We start from the raw sequence: 20,704 nt of genomic DNA on the forward strand, positions 1-20,704 counted from the left end.
AGGATTTCAATGTTTATCACCCAGATTGCCTTGGAAGCACAACTGCTGACATCACCCTTAAACTGGGCCTGTTGAGGCAGCAAAGGCAACAAACACAAGGGAAAAGCTTGCGTCATCTTGTCCTCAACAATGCACCAGTCACATTTAGGTTTATCCATGACAGTACTAATAGGAGCAACTACCACACATTCCTCTTGGAGACAAAGATTCATGCTCACATTGAGGATAAAGTCTGTTATGTTGTGTGCCACCATCACCATCTAAATTGGATATACTTGGAAAAGATCTAGCAACTCAAAACTTGGGCATATACGAGACATTGAGGGCCATTAGCAGTAAAATTGTATTCAACCTCAACCTCTAACCCAACTCTAACATTACAATCAAACCAGAATATCAATCCTGATTCAATGGAGAATGCAGGAGGGCATGTTAGCAGCAACTCCAGACATATCTGGAGCCTGCCAAGCAGTAGATGCAGCATTCAATAGTCAGAGCTAAATGATAGCACAAGCAATGGCTCAGATTGAAGCTCTGCAGGACTGCTGCATTAAGTTGTGCATGGTGATGAGCAGTTAAAGCAACTGACAGAAGAAAAAGACTCCATAAATATTTCTCCATCTCAATAATGGAGGAGCCTAGCACATCAGTGCAAAAGACAATTCTGAAGTATTCTCATCTATCTTCGGCCAAAAGTGCCGAGTGAATGATCCATTTTGGCTTCCTTCTGAGGTCCTGCCATTACAGACACTGGGCTCGTGAATTCACTCCAAGTGATATCAAGAATTGGTTGAAGGCCCTGGAGTACAAAGGGTATGGGCCCTGAAAACATTCTGGCAAAAGTACTGAAGACTTGTGCTTCAGAACTTGCCGGGCCTTTAGCTAAGCTGTTCTAGTATAACCACAGTACCAGCATCTATACAACAATTTGGAAAATTATTCAAGTTTGTCCAGTGCTCAAAAAGCAGGATAAATTCAGTGAAACCAGTTACTGCCCTGTTGGTCTACTCTTGACAAAGTGATGGAAGATGACATTGATAGTGCTATCAAGCAGTTCTTGCAAAGTAATAGTCTGCTCAGTAGTGCTTGGCTTGAGTTCTGCCAGAGCAACTTAGCTCCTTATCTCATTACTGCCTTGGTCCAAATGTGTAAAACAGTTGAACTCCAGAGCAATATTCTTCTCAGCTCTGCGTTCACATACACACTTCAGTGTTTCATACATGCCGACGCAGATATAGCATTAACTTCCAGTTCAAAAAATTGCTGCCTCATACAGACCTTGAATGTTCATGCAGAAGGAAAACAAATTAACATCTTAACATCAAAGCAGGACTTTGACTGACTTTGGCATCAAGGAGCCCTATCAAAGTTGGATTCAATAGGAATCAAGGGGTGGAGACAGGGGAGTATTGTGGGTGGTGGTCATAGTGGGGTTGTTAGTAATTGAAAGTTCTTTGTTATTTGCAGTCATACCTAACACAAGAATTTGTGCCTGAGGCCCAGGTGGCTTCAGCTACGTCATCAGTTCCCTTATCCATGAGGTTACAAATGGAGATGTTTGGAAATGACTGAACATTGTTCAGCACCATTTGAATTCTTCAAATACTGAAGCAGTCAGTAGTCCATATGCAGTCAGATCAGAACAACATCCAGGCTTGAACTGAAATGTTGCAAGTAATATTCACGCCACAAGTGACTGTCAGTGATCATCTTATACAAGAGAAAATCTAACCATAATTACATTGCTATTGCTGAATCCCCCACTATCAACATCCTGAAATTATCATTGACCAGAAACTGAACTGAACCAGTTATATGAATGCTCTGGCTCCAAGAATAGGTCAGATGGTAGGAATTCTTCAGTGGGTAACTCTACTCTGCCCTCATCTGCTTGTCCTCACCTGCAAGACACAAGTCATGAGTTTGATCGAATACTTTCCATTCAAACAATATCGCTGGGTAAAAAATCCTCAAACTCCCTTCCTAACAATATTCTGTGGGTTTCCCTGTATCCTGAGAATTGCAGTGGTTCAAAAAGACAGCTCAGTATCACCTGCTCCATGGCAACTAGGGATAGGCAACAAGTGCTGGTCTAGCCAGCGATGCCCATATCCCTTCAGCAAATTTATAAAAATAACTTGGAATATTTCCATGGTTAAGGGGAAATGTGCCTGTGAGTTGGAATAACTGAACAGCTTTTTCAATAAGCACAACATACCAAATAGTTTTGTTCTGTGTTGTATCATTGTGTGATTCTGTACAATGAACTCCACAGCTGAATTACTGACTTGTCTCCTTACAATGGCAGCCACGGTGGCTCAGTGATAATCACTGTGCCTCACAGCACCAGGGTCCCAGGTTCAATTCCGGCCTCTGGTGACTGTCTGTGTGGAGTTTCACATTCTCCCCATGTCAGCGTGGGTTTCCTCCAGGTTCTCTGGTTTCCTCCAAAGATGTGCAGCCAGGTGAATTGGCCAAACTAAATTGCACATGGTGTTAGGTGCATTAGTCAGAGGGAAATGGGTCTGGTGGGTTACTCCTTGGAGGGTTGGTGTGGACTTGTTGGGCCGAAGGGCCTGTTTCCACACTGTACGAATCAAATCGAATCTAATCTAATCTAATCAAACACTAAAAGCCCTGTATATTTACAGTGTTCTCTGTTTTAGCTTTGGAAGATAGTTGTTTGTTTAATGTCTTTAATTTTACTTATTGTGTGATTTTTCTTAATAAGCTTACAGTTTTTAAGAATCTAAATCATTGATGCCAGCCACACTAAAGCTGCTTCCAGCATAGCTAGCCTTACCTGGAGCCACACCACCAGAAGACGTGTTTTAATATGGCTATAAGCTGGTAGTGATCTCTGATTATCTTGCACCCGCAAGGAATGCCAATTATTATGACACTAGTGAAGGCAGGCAGCTACAGAAAACGTGTAATTCACTTGTGACACCTCTCCATTAGAGACATTTTCTTTTCATCTGTATCTGCCCATCCTATTCTTCCTCCTGTGTTTGTTTTAAGTTTCTAAATTCTTGAAGCCATCGACTTGAAACATTAACTGTGTTTCTGTCTCCATGTTTGCTTCTTGACCTATTGAGTACTTCCACCATGTTCTGTTTCTATTTCAGATTCTCAGCAAATATTATATATGGTTTGTTACAGAGAAGGCATTGCTGCTAAATATTAGCAGGTTGTAATTGCTGGCTAACTGGACACAGCATGTCAATCAGAAGTACTTTCACTCCATCTCTTCATTGTCAGCTTCTTAAAGTATTTGGTGCTTTGTTCTCCCATACATGAAATGAAAGGCTGATTTGCAGAATGTTCATCTTTCACAATCAATGCATTCTGTTCTTTATCTTCAGAGGATGGCATTCACCAGACACAGCCCTGCCGAGACTGGTGGTGGGATGCAGCAAATAAAACCCCTTACCCATTACAAGCGCATGAGGCTCACCGTCAGGGAGGCCGTACAGGGCTGGGGGTTCCTGAAGTCTGTGGAGACAATGGAGCTCAAGGTAGGAAGAGCGACTGGTAATGTAAGTTCAAAGTGATGGTGACTTACGCTTTTGCTGAGTTCACCACAGAATGCCTAAGTTCTTACATTGTACAGATAATGTACATAGGGTGTTTTTACTGGCATTGTGAGGTGAAAATCTATTCTGAGAGCTCATGGATCGCTATCTCTTTGCACAGGGAGACCACAAACCCAGGTGGAAACCAATACAACAGTACCCTCACGCTCATCTCCACAGTCGGTATCACCGACATCACTGGGAGCAGCTGCCAGCCCAGACACGCACACATCAAAGAGTATTAGTGAATTTGAGGAGGGAACACAAGGTAAGTCATGGATAAGGAAGGAACAGAGGTGATGGATGAAGAAGGGCAGAGCATTGTTATGCAAGGGTTTAGGATGGATTTAGATCTGTTGAATGATTGCAAATTTATCCACACTGAGCAGTTGTGGCTACAGGTCATTCAGACCAGGACAGTCAGACTGTTGTGCTCAGTTTTGAGACCATGTAATGACTTCACGTCTTTGAATAATGATTCCAAGAGTTTCAGTGTAGCCATCGCCATCTTCTTTCTTTGCTTTCTATAGTGTTAAGCTCGCTCCCTGCCCTTGCAGTGCCAACTCCTTCCACCCCAACCAAAACCATCTCATCTACAGCCTTGAATGGATTAGAGGTAGCTGAGCAGCGCAGCTGGCTGTACCTAGAAGAGATGGTCACCTCATTGATGGCCACAGCTCAGCAGCTAAAGACACTGATAGAGCAAGCAAAGCAAGCCAGCATCGCTTCAAAAGATGGCGCGATTGCACAAGCCAAACTGCAAGCAGATCGTGAAAGGAAAGGGGTAAGTGGCATTAATCTCATGCCAAATGAGATATATGGTACAGCAGCTGGAATACTCTCTGTAAAAACATCAACGTTGATATCAGTCAGACCATGGGATTGCATCAAGTGGCCGGACAATGCAAGGATATAGAGGCCTAGATCTTATTCACAACCTGGTCTCAACCAAGGACACCAGTTCATGATTTGGGAACAAATTCCATGATCCGATTTCCGTTCCTGTCCCAAACTGACTGGGAGCTGATGTTTGGAGACAGTTTGTTGTTTCCTCCCTTTCCTTGATCCCCACTTAGCCAGCTCCTCCCTCCTCCCTTCTGCATGACTCCATTTCACTCACTAGTTACTTGCTTAGGGAATAAGCACCTCAGAGTTTGTTCAACTCTGAGCCCATGTTTGATTCACCAGTAAGACTGCTGACTTTCATCTTTTCAGCATTATCTCTACTCTGCTACGCCTCCAGTACTGCTAAAACTCTTCACCCTGTTGTCATTCCTTTGAGACATGACCTTGTAATGGCTTCTCTTCTTGCTCCTGCATTGTTACCTCTCGTGTCCCCAAGGATCTATCCATTGCTCCCTCATATTCTCATCTCCATGCTGCCCCTTGGCAACATTATACAAAAGTACAACATTAATTTTCACATTTAAGCAATCATTTCCTTAAATTAAACTTTGTGAAGATTGAAGTTATTGTTTTCAATTCCCATTCCAAATTCTTGTTACCGAATCCGTCCCTCTTCTTGACAACAGTCTCCAATTCAGCTAGTCTTTTTGCATTCTTACTGTTCCATCTGATCCCGATTTGAGCCGCTGGCCTCTCATTCGTTCTTATCATTATTAAAACTATACACTTCTAATTCTGTAACATGCCTTTATTCACCTTTTTCCTCAGCTCCTTTGCTGCTGAGACCCTCATTCATTTCTGTTAATTCTAGACCCAATTATTTCAGTACATTCCTGGTTGATCTGAAACATTCTATCCTCCATAAACTTGACATTGTCTCAAGTTGACTGTGTCTTAACTCACACAGTGTCCTATTACCTGACACTCCTGTGTTTACTAACTCACTTTGGGCTCCTGATTTTTAAATTCACTGCCGAGGTTTCAAATCCCTCTATAATGTCTCTGTAGTCCTGTCCAGCCCCAAGATGTACCTCTGTTCCTCTAATTCTGGCTTCCTGTGTAATCCTAATTTTAATCAACCCACCATTGAGAGCTGTCACTTCAGGTCCTTGAGTGCTACTTCTGGAATTCCACTCCACTTCACCATCTGGCTTTCCTATGTTAAGACACTCCTCAAAACCTACTTCTTTGACCGGGCTTTTAATCATCTGACATAATATCTCCTTTTGCAGCTCAGTGTCATACTTTGTTTTAAAATACTTGTGTTAAGCACTTTGGAAGATTTCATTACGTTAAAGATACAGTTGAAATATAAATTGTTGTGACTTACTTCCACTAGCCTCCTATATGCTGTGCACCATAATTTCCATACTGTCCAGAACTGATTGCCTGCCAAGGCCCATTAACTTGCTGATGATATTCAATGTTCAAATATAAAATCCTCCTTTGTCTCCTACCCAAGCCTCCTGTGAATCTCCTACTCTATGCTGTCTTCAATGACAAAGCTTTAACTTCATTGACCTTGATTTCTCAATTCACTCCATCTTCACAACATATCTCTCTTCCTTCCTACCAACTCTTGCCTTGGTAATCTTTGACAGCTGCACCTCTCTGGCCTCCTCTTCCTGTCTGACAAGCTAAATAATAGAGAAAATTTCTTCCCATCAGAAATTTTAGTGGAAAAAAAATTATACGCAAATTCAAGTTTCATTTTCCAAACTTTTGCATAAAAATTATTGAGAGAGGACTTTAACCTTCTCGTCCCCATGATCATGAGGCTGAGCAGGTGATGCTCACAAAGTGTGTGAATTAATGTGGGTTTTGTTTGAAGAGCGATATTTAAAATCATTTTGAAGACGAGGCTGAAATTGATTTTAAGTATTGATTAAAAATTGGAAATTTTAAATGAGGTTAAGGTGCATTTCACTGACAAATAGTTTGTTTTCTATTAAACGTAGAACCTAAACCAGTACCAGAGCCAGGTGCCATTTCATTCGGCTGAGGATGTGGATGGTAAAACTGAGATCATCATTAAGGTGAGAGGTGAATTATCCCATTTTCCTGATTTACTGCTGCCTGACAAAAACAGTGGGTTGGATCTCATGTGATGTCTGCTATTAGCTGTTACAGAAACTCAGATGTGTAGTCACGCTGTTGCTACTGGGATCACATCTTGTCATAAAAGTGTTTGACTACAATTCAAAAATAGCACAATATTAGCTATCAAGTGTTGAGTGACACCCTGTGGTTGTGAAAGGACCTGGTGAAGTTGTTGTTTTACATAATTTAACAACATTTTAAATTGTTGTTTTATTGTAATGATGATGATAATCATCTACATCTGCTTTTCCAGAGCTACTGCCTAAATTAGCTCCATATTGTCAAACATTTTACATCATCGTAGATATCAGATATAAAGGCTTGCAAACGCGATAATCCAAAGCATAGTCAGTAAAACTTTGGTCATTTACATATATCATGAATAGCTGGGGCCCAAGCATGGACCCTTATGATCCTCCATTAGTCACTTTCTGCCACTTAGAAATGACCCATATATTCCCACTTTCTGTTCCCTCTCTTTCAAATAATTCTCAATCCATGCTAACATATTACCCCCATCCCATATGGTTTAATTTTGCCCACTAATCTCTTATGAGGGACCTTATTAAAAGCCTTTTGAAAATCCAAGTACACCAAATCTAAATACCTTAGCCAATGGTTACACATGTAGATCTTCACAGAATATGTTTGGTACTGTTCCTTTTACCTGCACCATAGAGGATTTCTGTATTCCATTTTTGCACCACTTTTCAGAGTCATAGGGTTTTACAATGTGGAAAGAGGCCAATTTTCTAATCATCTCCATACTAGTCATCAAGCACCAGTGTACTCTACATCCTCTCTACAGCAATCTCATCTATCCTATAATGTGGCAACCAGAACTGCACGCAGTACTCCAGCTGTGTCCTAACTAGTATCTTATACAGCTCCATCATAACACCCCTGCTTTGACTAATAAAGGCAAGGATCCCATATACCTTCTAACCAACTTATTCACAAAGCCTGTTGCCTCCAAGGACCTGTGGGCATGCATACCAAGGTCCATTTGATTTTCTGTACTTCTTAGGTTCCCAGCATTCATTGCCTATTACCTTGTCATGTCAGTCCTACAAAAATACATCACCTCATAACTTTCCAGATTAAAATTCAGTTGCCACCGTTCTGCTCATCTGTATTGTCCTATAGTCCAAGGCTATCGCCATCGCTATTTACTACGCCACCTGTTTTTGTGTCTTCTACAAGCATATTTGTCAAACCTCCTACATTCGTGTCTAGATAATTAAGGTACACTACAAGCAGCAAGGGACTAGCATCAAACTCTGCAGTATGTCACTGGATGATAGCTTCCAGTGAGCAACGTTTCACCATCACTGTCTGCCTCCTAACACCAATGAATTTTGGATCCAGATTGCCAAATTGTCCTGGATACCAGGGCTCTTACATTCTTAATAAGTCTCCCTTGTGAGACCTTGTTAAAAGCAGTATGAAGCCCATATGGACCAAATCAACTGTAATATCTTCATCTATATACCATGTCAACTCATTGAGAAACTCAAATTTGTGAGATTTGATCTTTCCCTGGAAAAAGTCATGCTGACTAAGCTCAATAAACTTTTTTGTCTCTCCAAATAGAGATCAATCCTGGCCCTCGGATTCTTTTTCCAAAGATTTCCCTACCACTAATGTTAGACTCACTGACCCGTGGGTCCATGGTATAGCTAACCTGAAAGTCCTCTACCAATCTGGCCTGGCATTGTGAAGTGACATCCTGATCATCAAGGTCCACAGGGAGGCCTTAGAGAATGGTGGCCATTTCCAACACCTCAGGTGTGTCCTGTCAACTAAAGGAGCAGATGAAGAGATCCAGCATCAGCTCCAGTGTGCTATTGCAGCCCTCGGCTGCCTGAGGAAAAGGGTATTTGAGGACAACAACTTCAGATTGGACACCAAGATGGTGCTATACAGGTTCCCACCTTCTTATATGGCTCCACGACATGGACTGTATACAGCAGACACCTCAAGATGATTGAGCAGTATCACTAATGCTATCTGTGCAAGATCCTGTGAATCTGCTGGGAAGAAAGACACATCCACCAAGATGGGGTACTGGGCTAATGGCCAGATACTTGGTAGTGTGGATGATCAGAAGGATCTTGGTGTCCATGTACACAGATCTCTGAAAGTTGCCACCCAGGTAAATAGTGTGGTGAAGAAGGCATATGGCGTACTGGCTTTTATTGGTAGAGGAATTGAGTTCCGGAGTCCTGAGGTCATGTTGCAGTTGTATAAGACTCTGGTGCGGCCTCATCTGGAGTATTGTGTGCAGTTTTGGTCCCCATACTATAGGAAGGATGTGGAGGCACTGGAACGGGTGCAGAGGAGGTTTACCAGGATGTTGCCTGGTATGGTAGGAAGATCGTATGAGGAAAGGCTGAGGCACTTGGAGCTGTTTTCATTGGAGAAAAAAAGGTTTAGGGGTGACTTGATAGAGGTGTACAAGATGCTTAGGGATTTAGATAGGGTTGACCATGAGAACCTTTTTCCACGTATGGAGTCAGCTATTACGAGGGGGCATAGCTTTAAATTAAGGGGTGGTAGGTATAGGACAGATGTTAGGGGTAGATTCTTTACTCAGTGAGTCGTGAGCTCATGGAATGCCCTGCCAGTAGCAGTGGTGGACTCTCTCTCTTTATGGGCTTTTAAGCGGGCGTTGGATAGGCATATGGAGGATAGTGAGCTAGTGTAGGTTAGGTGGGCTTGGATCGGCGCAACATCGAGGGCCAAAGGGCCTGTACTGCACTGTATTTTTCTATGTTCTATGTTCTATCAACACCAGTGTCCTTGACCACACCAACATCCCCGGCATAGAGGCACTGACTAACCTTGATCGGCTAATATGGACTGGGCACATCACTTGCATGACCGACACTAGATTCTCCAAGCAGATGCTCTACTCTCAGCTTCGAAATGGCAAGCACGCCTTTAGTGACACCCTCAAGGCCTGACTGGCAAAGTGTGGCATTCCCACTGACACCTGGGAATCACTGGCCCAAGGCCATCCAATGTGAGGGAGTATTCGGGAAGGGGTCAAGCACCTTGAGATTTGCCATCGGGTAAAAGTGGAGTCCGGATGTAAACAGCGAAAGGAGCATGCTGCCTCACCAAGGCCCCACCCAGCCTTTCCTGAAACCATCTTCTGTCCCAAGTGTATCAGAGCCTGCGGTAGCAGCATCAGTCTGTACAGCCACCTACGGATTCACCCTGAGAGCAGAAGAGAGTCATCTTGTCTGTGAGGGACCACCAGTGAATGAATGAGCTAAACTGAACCTTATGGTAGTGTAGAAAAAGGCAATGAACAGTCTATGGTTTTAAAAAAAACACGTACTACAGAAATGTAATAAAGCAATTGACTCACTGGCCTGTAGTTCCCTAATTTATCCTTACCATTCTTCTGGAATGATGGTAGCACATTAGCTGTCTTCCTACCCTCTGGCACCTCTCCTGTGACCAGAGAGGATTTGAAAATTAATGTCAGGCCCCTGCAATGTCCTCCCTTGCCTCCCACAGCAGCCTGGGATTCATTTCATCAGGACCTGAGGACTTATCCAATTTTAAGATCACCCAAAACTCCTTCCCCTCAATTGTAATTTGTTTATTTATCACCGTGCTCCTTTTTGATTTCTGTACATATATTGTCTTTCTGTACAGTGAATATAAATGCAAAATACTGATTCAAGTCCTCACTTAAATCTTCTGGCTTCACACACAGTTTGCCACTTTGATTCCATATTACTTAATCCTATGTTAAATGACTTTTGATTTTCTTTTATTTATCCGCCAGTATTTTGTCATGCCACCTCTTTGCTTTCCTAATTTCTTTTTAAGTGACTGCCTAAACTTTCTGTATGTCTCTAGGGTGTTAGGTGTTTTGAGTTTTTGGTATGTACCATAAGCTTCACTTCTTTTCCTTCTCCAATCCTGTGTATCCACTACAACAAAAACAGAAATTGCTGGAGAAACTCAGCAGTTTCTGTTTTTATTTCAGATCACCAGCATCCACAGTTTCTTGCTTTATCTAATTGTATATCCACTGGCTGACAGGATATTTCTATACTCTGTCTTTGTTTCTCTTATTTCTTTTTTCTCTACCCCTCTGAACTTTGTTATGGACTCGGCCAGACCACTCAAAACATTCTTAAGCAGGCAGCCCAGGCCATAACTTTGCTATTTGTTTCAGTAAGTATACAGTGAGGATTGCCCAGAGTAAATTAGCTAGATTGAATACCAGGTTTTAAAACAGTCAAAAATTTCTTCACAATATTATGGAATGTAACACAAAAAAAATAGAGTGCTCACAGAGCTCAGTCTTTCCAAACCAGACTTAATTATGCTGTTCTGACAATACGCAACAGTCCCAATGAACAAACCCCTTTAAACACAGAGCAAAAATGAAACAAAGGCTTACAGGTGGAATGTTAGAAGGGCTGATGGAGAGAGTGTCTAGCAGTCAGTTTCCACACAGCCCACTGCTGCACTGACTCAAACAAGACTTCAGCTTTCAGGACTGACCACTCCCCTTTCATTATGCATGCTACTTCTAAAACATGAAAGCTGTGATCTAAAGTCTCATCTGTTTACATATAAACAAAAAGGCCACCCTATACCCTTTTCATCTGTGTATCAACCCAGCTGATTCAAGGCCCGGCCTGAGTACGACCCCTCTGAAAAAAATCAAGGACACTTTATCCTTGAGAAAAGGAACAGCTTTTAGAAAAAGGACTGGCTTTGTGACAACTTCCTCAATTTAGCCAGGTTCTGTCTTGTCATCAACCTCACTTCTGTTGAAGACACTGTTTTGCTGCTTCATCCTGCTCTCTGTCTCTTTTGTCATCTAAGGAACCTTGGCTTTGTTAAACCCAGCTTTTCTCCTTTGTTGAAATATATCTTGCTTCTACCAAAGTATCTTTTCTTTAAAGGCAACCCATTGTTCGATTACATTTCAGTATTACATTTTCTTTGTTTTAGATTGCTCTTTGTCCTTTTCCATGGCTAACCTGAACCTTATGATGCCACAGACAGCATTCCCTGTTAGGAAAATATATCACTCCATTATCTGCAGCTAGTAAGCCTGGGCTTCCAGTATTGTCAGTTGGAAATGTACGTTAATTAGTTTCAGGAATTGGGTTGCAGAGAGCTGCCTTTAATTTCTGGTCAATGTTTGCCATACAAATTTGCATATCTATAACTCCTTTCACAACCTCGGGTGTGAGGAGGGGGGTTTAGTCACTCTGGTAATGTATGAAATGTAGCAAAAATGAAATTGATGATAAAACAATTTTTCTTCGTGATTTTGAATGAGGGATAGTACACTGGGGACATCTTGGTCTTTTGAAGGATCTTTCCTGTGTGCTGGAGAAAATAGAGACTGGGTTTAAGCTCTTGTCCAAAATATACCAATTCCAACAGTCTTGCAGTCCTTCAGTGCTCTTCCCTTAGGGGCAGCAATTGTTGTTCTGAGTTTGTCCATACTGTCAGCAGAAGAGGACTGAGAACTGAGAAGAAACAAATCCAAAAGTAGGCGTCAGCCAGTGTCGAATTACTCTTGCAGTGTAAATGGTTCACAGGATATTAGCTTTATCCTAACTTGTTCAAATATCTACAGCCCTTACAGTCATCTTTAAATCACTCTTTCAATGTTTCATTCAGTGTTCAAACCGTAAGAGGAAGCTAGGGTCATGTCTCTGAGAAGAAGAAATAGAAGGGTAAGTTTATGGTTCAAGGGAGTGGAAGTTTTTTTTAGGCTCTCCTGGAACATAAACACTGGCTCACTTGACTCAGACATTCTGTTCCTGTGCTGTAAATTCTGTGTGATGCTGTGTGAAATCCACTTTGTTGTTGTGGAGGTTTTAGCAAAATAGGCTTCTGCAAATTTGTCATCCCAAGAATTCAAATCAAAGCAACTTTTGAGAGTTCAGTGAATGAATCTGTGGGCTTGTTCTGACTGATGCTTCATACTGTTCTGTTCACTCGCAAACATTTGCTGGTGTATAAATAACAGATGATGTTTACGGATAATTTTCTGAAGATGCTGGCTTGATATTCATAGTTTGTATCTCTTGAATATTGAATTACTGTTCCCTTTTTTTATATTTTAAAGTTTATCAAAACTCAAATAATGGTTTGGAGCCAAGCATGGAATACAAAGATTCCAAGGAACAACCGTTACTCACCTTTTTCCTAACCATAATTCTTTATAGCAAACCTGTGTGAACTGTGGGCGGGAGGCAATGAATGAATGCACTGGATGTCACAAGATTCATTACTGTTCAACATTTTGTCAGCGAAAGGTGAGAAATAAAGAACTTGTATTTCTAAAGCACATTTTACATTTTCAGGAGGTCCCAATGTATTTTGTTTCCAATTAAATACTTTTGAATTGGAGTCAATGTTGTAATGTAGGAATGTCAGAGGCTAAACAACACACAGCAGGCTCCCACAAATGCTAATGAGTGAATAATCGACTTTTAGTGATATTGATTGAGGGATAAATACTTGCCTCAAAAGTGAAGACAATTCAATTAGTCTTTTTTCAATCGTGCTATGGTGTCCTATAAATCTATTTAAGATGGCAGGCAGAGGCTTAGTTTAATATCTTATCTAAAAGACAACACCTCAGATCATGCAGCAGTGTCTTCTGCTAGTGTTGCATTCCTTCCGTAGTGCCCTTCCATCAGTATAGTATCTCCTCGGCACTGATCATCTGATAATGCAGCACTCCCTCGGCACCAGCTCTCCAATAATATTGACACACCAGCAGTGCATCACTCTTTAAATACTGAGCCTCGAACTGTTTAGCATTTGGTCAGTACTGCCATCCTACAGTGTAGCACTCCCTCAGGACTGCCCCTCTGATGGTCCAGCGCACTCTCAGTATTGTTCTTCAGTTTTGCCCTATTGCAGTTCGGTGCTCCTTCAGTATTTAATTGTAGGCTTTATCCTGGATTATGTGTTCAGGTCTTTGGAGTGAGACTTGAATAGTGTTGTTCTGATGCAGGGGAGAATGATATGCATTGAGCTCTGATAGTTACTTTGTTATATAGCTTTTTTTGTTTAGTCTAATACCCGTTGGAACAATATCAGCATTAATTACTCAATATCAGCATTAATTACTCAACACAGTGTTGGGCTACATTGAGAGTCTGCCCCATCAAACGCTCCTACACAAGTTACAGTTTAGGCTTGGGTATAGAATAAAGCTCCCTTCTATACTGTCCTGTTAATGTACCGCGGACCTAACTCAGGAGACCAACTTCTATCTAGGATGACCATTTTCCTATTTGTTATGACAGCTCTGCTCTGTTTGACAACTGATGATTGACAATTAGTTCTGAACTGAAGAGAGATCTGCATTGTAGGCTGGTAGAAACTGTGCTGAAATTCTCAGTTGTATAATTTTGGCTTCGGAGGATGGAGGAGGTGAATGATCAGTGTCTGACCCAAGTAATCAGATTCCAGCACTTATAATTTTTCTAATAATGGACTATGTGGCTTTGCATAATTCAGTGCAGGAAAAGCAATAAATAAGTAATATGAGCTTCAGGTCAGATCTGTCAGACTACTGATTGTGCCCATTCATCTGTGCATAAAAATGACTTTTTTTGCCATCTTGTTTTTCTAGGACTGGAAGGACCATCAGCATGTGTGTGGGCAACCAACAGCACTCACTGTACAGGCAGAGGAGGTACAGGTGACAGAGGTCGATGTGGAGAAAGTCAAAGTTTGAGAGTCCTAAAAAGAATTCAGCATATTGACTCGAGTGACTGAGATAGTGAAAACATAGATCCAGGCTTCAAGAACATAATGTTCTTATTTTGGAGGCCTGACTTTTTATTGTTTGAGTACATTGCATTCCAAGAAAGGGTTGATACCTGCTCATGAGCTAGGGACGAGTACCTTGAGAGGCAGGTTAAGGGTTACTTAAATATTACACAGACCCACTTTTCATCAAACTGCAGTAAAAGCCCTGTGGAAATATTGCAAAATGTGCCACAATTAGGTCTTTGACTTGTTACTCAGCCATCGTTGCCTGTCCTTGATTTGTTTTCTCTGTTTAGCCTTACACGGAGTCTGAGGTACTGGTCTTTTTATATATGTCTATCAGACACACAGACAGAGGCACACATCTTCATTCACTTATGCTCTCAGAAACCCTTCCTTCACACACTTATTCCCTTGCACACCTTCTTAGGCATCCTCATGCCTTCCCAGTTCTTAATACCCTCCCACACGCTGTCATCTGGTTGAAGTGAAGTAGCCAGGAGAAGGGGAGCAACCTTATTCAGATGAAGGCTGATTTTGGGATTGAGAGGAGGGGTAGGCCTCTGGTTCCGCATTTTTTTAAAAATTAATTTCACTGCTGAGGAAAGTTGCTATCAAGGATATACCTGATGAACTCTAGTTCATACTGTTGTCTCAACCAATGAGGGCTGCATCCTCCTGTTGTCACTTTCTGACCTTTAACCTAAAGATTGACTATATGTATCCCAATCTGATAGATTGCTTCTAGAAGGTTTCATGGCAGGGAAAAGGCATGTCCTTGATGCAGTGATTGATGAAGAACTTCTGGCTTTGAGCAAGCAGTGTCTCCTTGTACATGAGGCAGTATTCAGACAACTTAAATGAATGGAAATCATCAGTATGTGTAACCAGGTGGACCATGGTTTTGTAATAGCCTAGTTGTTAATGGGTTTACACCATCACTGTGATCTTGGATTGGAGAGATGACAGATTGTATGTCAAATACAATATAGCAACATTTCGATATTACTTTTGTGTTAATAGAACAATTTGAATTTTGCAGTAAGCTATATTATTAATCCAGTATTGCTAATAATGGCAGAGTAAATCAAGTAATAAAGAAATATTGTAAGTTAGCGACACAAAATTGTATCATAACTAGGCACAAACTATGATCAGATGGGAGTTCTGAGAAGGTTTAATGAAATCAGGAGCAGTTTTCTTGGAAGCTTAATCATTGTTGATTAAATGATTGCTGTATCTACAATGTTGCACTTGGAACACTTACAAAAATGCTTGTTTACATGTGTGGATTATTCTTGGTAGTCCAGGCATTAACTGCATTATCGTTTTTCTTAAACTTGGAAACTGTGTTTCTGGATTGCTTCTTGTGAGGAGCGGCAAAATTCGTAATGAATGGAATGTCTCCAAGAGATTAAAGCAGAATTTCTCCTTTCTGGGAGAGTGAACCTTTTTTGCCATTGGAAATGAATACTTGTAAATAAAGGTGTAAATTGCTGTGAGGGGTTTGCACATCTGGGGAAAAATGGGGGTGATTGTAATGATGCCCTTCCCACCAAGTGTTAATTTTGATAAAAGGGGCATATTTGATGTACTTTATGCAATTTCCAGCATTGCCATTATCAAGTTATTCTTGTATTTTGTAAGTTTTGTGTATTTTTAATTTTGACAAAGCATGCTTGTATACGTGTTCAATAAACAATGATAGTATTTTATAGAAACTTCCTTAGTGACAAATATTTTCTTCCCTGATTATCTAGGAGTTGCTTCTGGTGTCTGGTGCTGTGTCTGGAGAGGAGGCGGTGAATTGTGTGAAATAACTATGCTTACTGAATTAGAATTCATGAATTTTGTACCCAAAGTACTTTCCCTATGAATTCCAGGTCACAGAACAATCCCAAATAACTTGTTCTGGAAGCCTGGGCCCTGTCTCACTAACATAGGATAATTAAAATTAAAACCAAGAGCATAAAACACTAAAATAATGATCACACAATGATTTGACCAGGGTTAAGAGTCCCCAGTGTATGCAAAATTAAAGAGTGATCTAACTGAGGCATTTGAGATACTAATTGGGTAAAACAAAGAAACTGCTTTCTCTGGCTGGAGTTCTGAACAGGGCAAAACCTTAAAACTAGAGACAGGTTATTTGCATGATATTAGGCAGCATTCTTTCCCACAATGGATGGTAAAACTCTGCAATTCTCTTCTTGATAAACTTAGTTTGTGGGGTCAGTTGAAAATTTCAAAGCTCAGACTGATAGATTTTTGTTGGATGTGCATTAAGGCTTACTGAACCAAGGTCAGGGGATGGAGTTGAAATACAAATCTGACAGGATTGGATTAGATTATTTACAGTGTGGAAGCAGGCCCTTCAGCCCAACAAGTCCACACTGACCCTCCGAAGAGCAACCCACCCAGACCAATTCCCCTACATTTACCCCATCACCTAACACTATGGGCAATTTGGCATGGCCGAATCACCTAACCTGCACATATTTGGACTGTGGACTGAATTAAAAGGTTTCTTCCAGTTTCCACGTGTGAAATCTTTGATCAAATTCTCTAAAATTATGAAGAGATTTGATGGAGTGGATTTTTTCCATTTGTTGGCAAAACCAAAATTAAGGGTCTTAAATATAACGTGGTCACTTGTAAATCTAGTGGGGAAATCAGGAGAAACGTCTTTCCCTAGAGAACGTGGAATTCAGTATTGCAGGGAGTAGTTTGGATGAATACCCAAGATGCATTTAAGGGAAGCTGGATAAACACATGAAGAAAGGAACAGAAGGTTATGCTGATAAGTCCCATCCCATCTTTCTTCTTATCACCTTATGAAGAGCATAAATATTGGGATGGGCCATTTGGACCAAGTTACCTGTGGCGGAACTAAAAATACCAGGTCAACATCATGTTATCAAATTTCTTCAAAATGAGTTAAGTCTATTGTATATTTTATTTTGAAAAAAGACAACTATCTCTTATTTAGGGAGATCCACCAAGTTTTCCTGGGTCTGCTCAGTTTTTATTGGTTTAAAACAGGTAAATTTGGTGTAAGTATCTGAATTGCTCAGAAATGCAGAGAGATGAACTTGCTGTCTGCATAGCTGACTCAGCATCGTTTCATTTTTCAATAATTCCACTACACACAGTACAGAAATGTTTATTGACACAACCTTTACAGAATTATTATTATTAATCATACATTATCTGCACTCAGAGGGCAGCAGGACTTTACGCCCTGCAATGTAGAACCTCACAACCACCTGATAAAGAATCAGTATTCCGAAAACTAGTGACTCCAAATAAACCTGTTGGACTATAACCTGGTGTTGTGTGATTTTTAATTTTGTCCACCCCAGTCCAACACTGGCACCTCCACACCATGATTTAGATTGCTAATCCTTCTTGGAGATTGAAGGTAAGGCGTATAGATCCTTGCATGTGTGTGCTGCTCAAAGCACCAATAAATGTAAATTGTGGTACCTGAATGGAAGTCCGACTGCCTTACTCCTGTATTGCATAGTACTGCCAGATAAAGTTCAATAACCTCACCAGGCCTGACACACTACATGTCTAATCTTCCTTGCCTACCTGGGCAGCAACACAACCTTCAATCCTCATTGTAGCTACAGCAAAAGATTTCATTTACAACTTGATAGTAGCTCTGGACAAATGAAACACAGATTGTGTAGGAGCTGTCAGTGATCACAGATGCTTGATGATTATCAAGAAACTTAGAGTCCGTCCAAAAATTAAAAGTCAAATTTGAGACTGTCAATCAACATAGCCATTTCATAGCTTTCACTGTATTTTATACGGCGTTTATTTAAATTTACAAAGTGAATTACTTTACATGTGGTTAACAAAGCAAAATTGAACTCTAATATTTCAATTGGAGTGTGTAATGTTAACGTGACCATCTGTGTCAACAACACTTGTCAGGCCCATCAGTCATATCACATTGTAGTGAGGGATAGTCAGTCATATATTTTTGATGTGATGGATTGTGATACATATCACATTATCATGAGGGACAATCAATCATATCACACTATTCTGAGGGACAATAGGTCATATTACACTGTAGTGAAGGATGATCACTCATGTCAAATACAGTAAGGATGACCTATCATGTCATACAGTAATGCAGTGGCAAACCCATTATGTGAAAAGTTTTTTTGCAACATCTGTTAAGTTCCAAATGGCCTAGAAAATCCGGCTGAACTAAAACCCAAACACTGGCAGCAACACCTTGATTTCATTGGGTGAGTATTATAAACACTTGTTCATCCTTTTGTCTGAATACTATGAAAACCATCAAACCTTTTAGGTGAGCTGTATCTCCGTGAATGGGCATCTTGCCTCTCATTCAGAAGGTTGTGGTTTCAAGTCAGTCCAAAGACTTGGGTCCCATAATCCAGGAACTCCCAAGGTTGTACTGAGGAGTGCTACACTGTTGGAGACAGTGTTGAGGGAGGGTTGTATTTCAGAGATGGCAGTACTATGGAGTACTGCCCTGCCAGCGGTGCTGTCTTTCAGGTGAGACAACAAACTGAGTTTCTGTCAGTGCTTTCAGGTGGACGCAAAAGATCCCATGGCTACTGTTGAAGAGTCAATACTTCTTCCACAACTACCAGCTTCAAAACAGATTATCTTGTGATAATAACAGTACTGTTTGTAGGCGCTTGCTGTGTGCTCAGAGAATGCCACATGTCCTACATTTGAACAGCGAAGACTTTTCAAAAGCACTTGGTTATGAACAGCTTTCGGGCATCCTGAGATTATAAAAGGTGCTACATAAATACAACTTCTTGCAAATTAGCACATTTTAAAAAGACCTTGAATTCCACTTAGTTTCCTGCATGGATTGCATGCAAGTGTTGGTCATTGTGCCTGTTGGGACTGATTTGTTTTCCTTCTGTTAATCTCCAAATGTGGAGATTCCTGACAGTTATGGTTAGTAGAAGATTGAATGTCACAGCAGGAAACAATTTTAATCATCTATATAAAACAAGCTACCAACACTATTTTATATATAAATCACTTCAATAGTAGAATTTCATGTCAGCAACAGGGGTGCAGAACCTTTCTGAAGAAGTTCCTGAATTCCATGTTGAAGATAGTGTAAATGATTGGATTAACAGCACTGTTGACATATCCGAGCCACGTTACGAAGTTGAGAAGATGAGGTGAAATGTGGCAGGTCTCACAAGTTGCTCTTGTTATATGGACCACAAAAAACGGAGTCCAACAAAAGAGAAAAGCACCTGAAATGAGAAGGAGAATCACTGAAGACAAGGAAAGAAACGTGTCTGTTGGAATTGTCTTTTTGGAGTGTGGGAAAATCGCCCTTGTCATTGCTAACAGTAAATTAAGCATATGATTTGCAAAGACAGCAATATCTGATTAGGATAAGTCTTCCCAATGTAGGTGTTGGGACCGCAGTTGAGGTTGCAAGCTAATATTTGGGGTTTGTGAATTCTGAGGTAGGAATGACTGTTCCCGTATCATGCTCACAGGTCTTTTCCTTCTGCTCTCACCACACACTGAGGGGTCACAACAATTTGGGCCTCACAATGTGATTGTAGTGGGAAAAAGTTTGGGAAACACTGGATTAGGGATCAATCAATAGATGTTTGTGCTGCGTATTGTCTCTGTTATTATACTAAATTGTAAATGTTTCCTGTTATATTCATGAATAGGTTGAAAGTTAGAACAACTCAGGTTAAGGGTGAAGTCTCTAAAGGAATTTGTGGAACTCCATTCTGATCCTCACATTTCACAGACTTGTCAATCTTGTTTGAATCAGTGGGTGATTTTATTGGAATTCGCTATCTGTGAGTATGATGCAAGTGGAGAAGATTAATGATTTCATAAGTAAATTGGATAGGCACCTCAAGAAAATAAATCTGGACGATTATGCAGTAGAGTAGAGGGCCCTAATGGAATAATGGTCATGTCCCTACCTCTGGGCTCTTGAGTCCTGGGTTCAAGTTCAGAGTTGTGTAATTCTGCAACATTCACAGAATTATGTTTTCTACATCTAAGTATAAATACATATCAAGAAAGGGAAGAGAAACAATTGAGCCCTGTAGAACATGCTAACAAAATCACAAAATCACCCCTAAATCATTCTACTTTCCTTGCTGTCACAAGAGTTTTGGATCCAATTTAACGTTTTTTTTAAAAAGTCATTTGTGGAATGTGGGTGTCACTGGCTGGCCAATATTTCTTGCCTGTCCCTAGTTGCCCTTGAGAAGATGGTGGTGAGCTGCTGCCTTGAACTGCTGTAGTCCACCATTGGTTCTTGGATTACATCAATTTTGAACTTTCTGATTAAT

General features: G+C 40.8%; 2 protein-coding genes across 2 annotated transcripts in view; one reads left to right on the forward strand and one right to left on the reverse strand.

Annotated features, from left to right (window-relative positions):
* Window positions 1-16,081, forward strand: part of LOC140493691 (deformed epidermal autoregulatory factor 1 homolog) — a 66,986-nt gene extending 50,905 nt beyond the window's left edge. The window contains exons 9-14 of the mRNA XM_072592425.1: window positions 3,366-3,518; window positions 3,697-3,843; window positions 4,106-4,359; window positions 6,440-6,517; window positions 12,800-12,889; window positions 14,221-16,081. Coding sequence (XP_072448526.1) covers window positions 3,366-3,518; window positions 3,697-3,843; window positions 4,106-4,359; window positions 6,440-6,517; window positions 12,800-12,889; window positions 14,221-14,325 — 827 coding nt within the window. The 3' untranslated portion in view covers window positions 14,326-16,081. The remainder of the gene's footprint in view (window positions 1-3,365; window positions 3,519-3,696; window positions 3,844-4,105; window positions 4,360-6,439; window positions 6,518-12,799; window positions 12,890-14,220) is intronic.
* Window positions 16,082-18,168: 2,087 nt separating this feature from the next.
* Window positions 18,169-20,704, reverse strand: part of LOC140493692 (D(4) dopamine receptor-like) — a 42,767-nt gene continuing 40,231 nt past the window's right edge. The window contains exon 4 of the mRNA XM_072592426.1: window positions 18,169-19,630. Coding sequence (XP_072448527.1) covers window positions 19,428-19,630 — 203 coding nt within the window. The 3' untranslated portion in view covers window positions 18,169-19,427. The remainder of the gene's footprint in view (window positions 19,631-20,704) is intronic.

The sequence above is a fragment of the Chiloscyllium punctatum genome, chromosome 22 (genome assembly GCF_047496795.1).
Source record: "Chiloscyllium punctatum isolate Juve2018m chromosome 22, sChiPun1.3, whole genome shotgun sequence".
Classification (NCBI taxonomy): domain Eukaryota; kingdom Metazoa; phylum Chordata; class Chondrichthyes; order Orectolobiformes; family Hemiscylliidae; genus Chiloscyllium; species Chiloscyllium punctatum.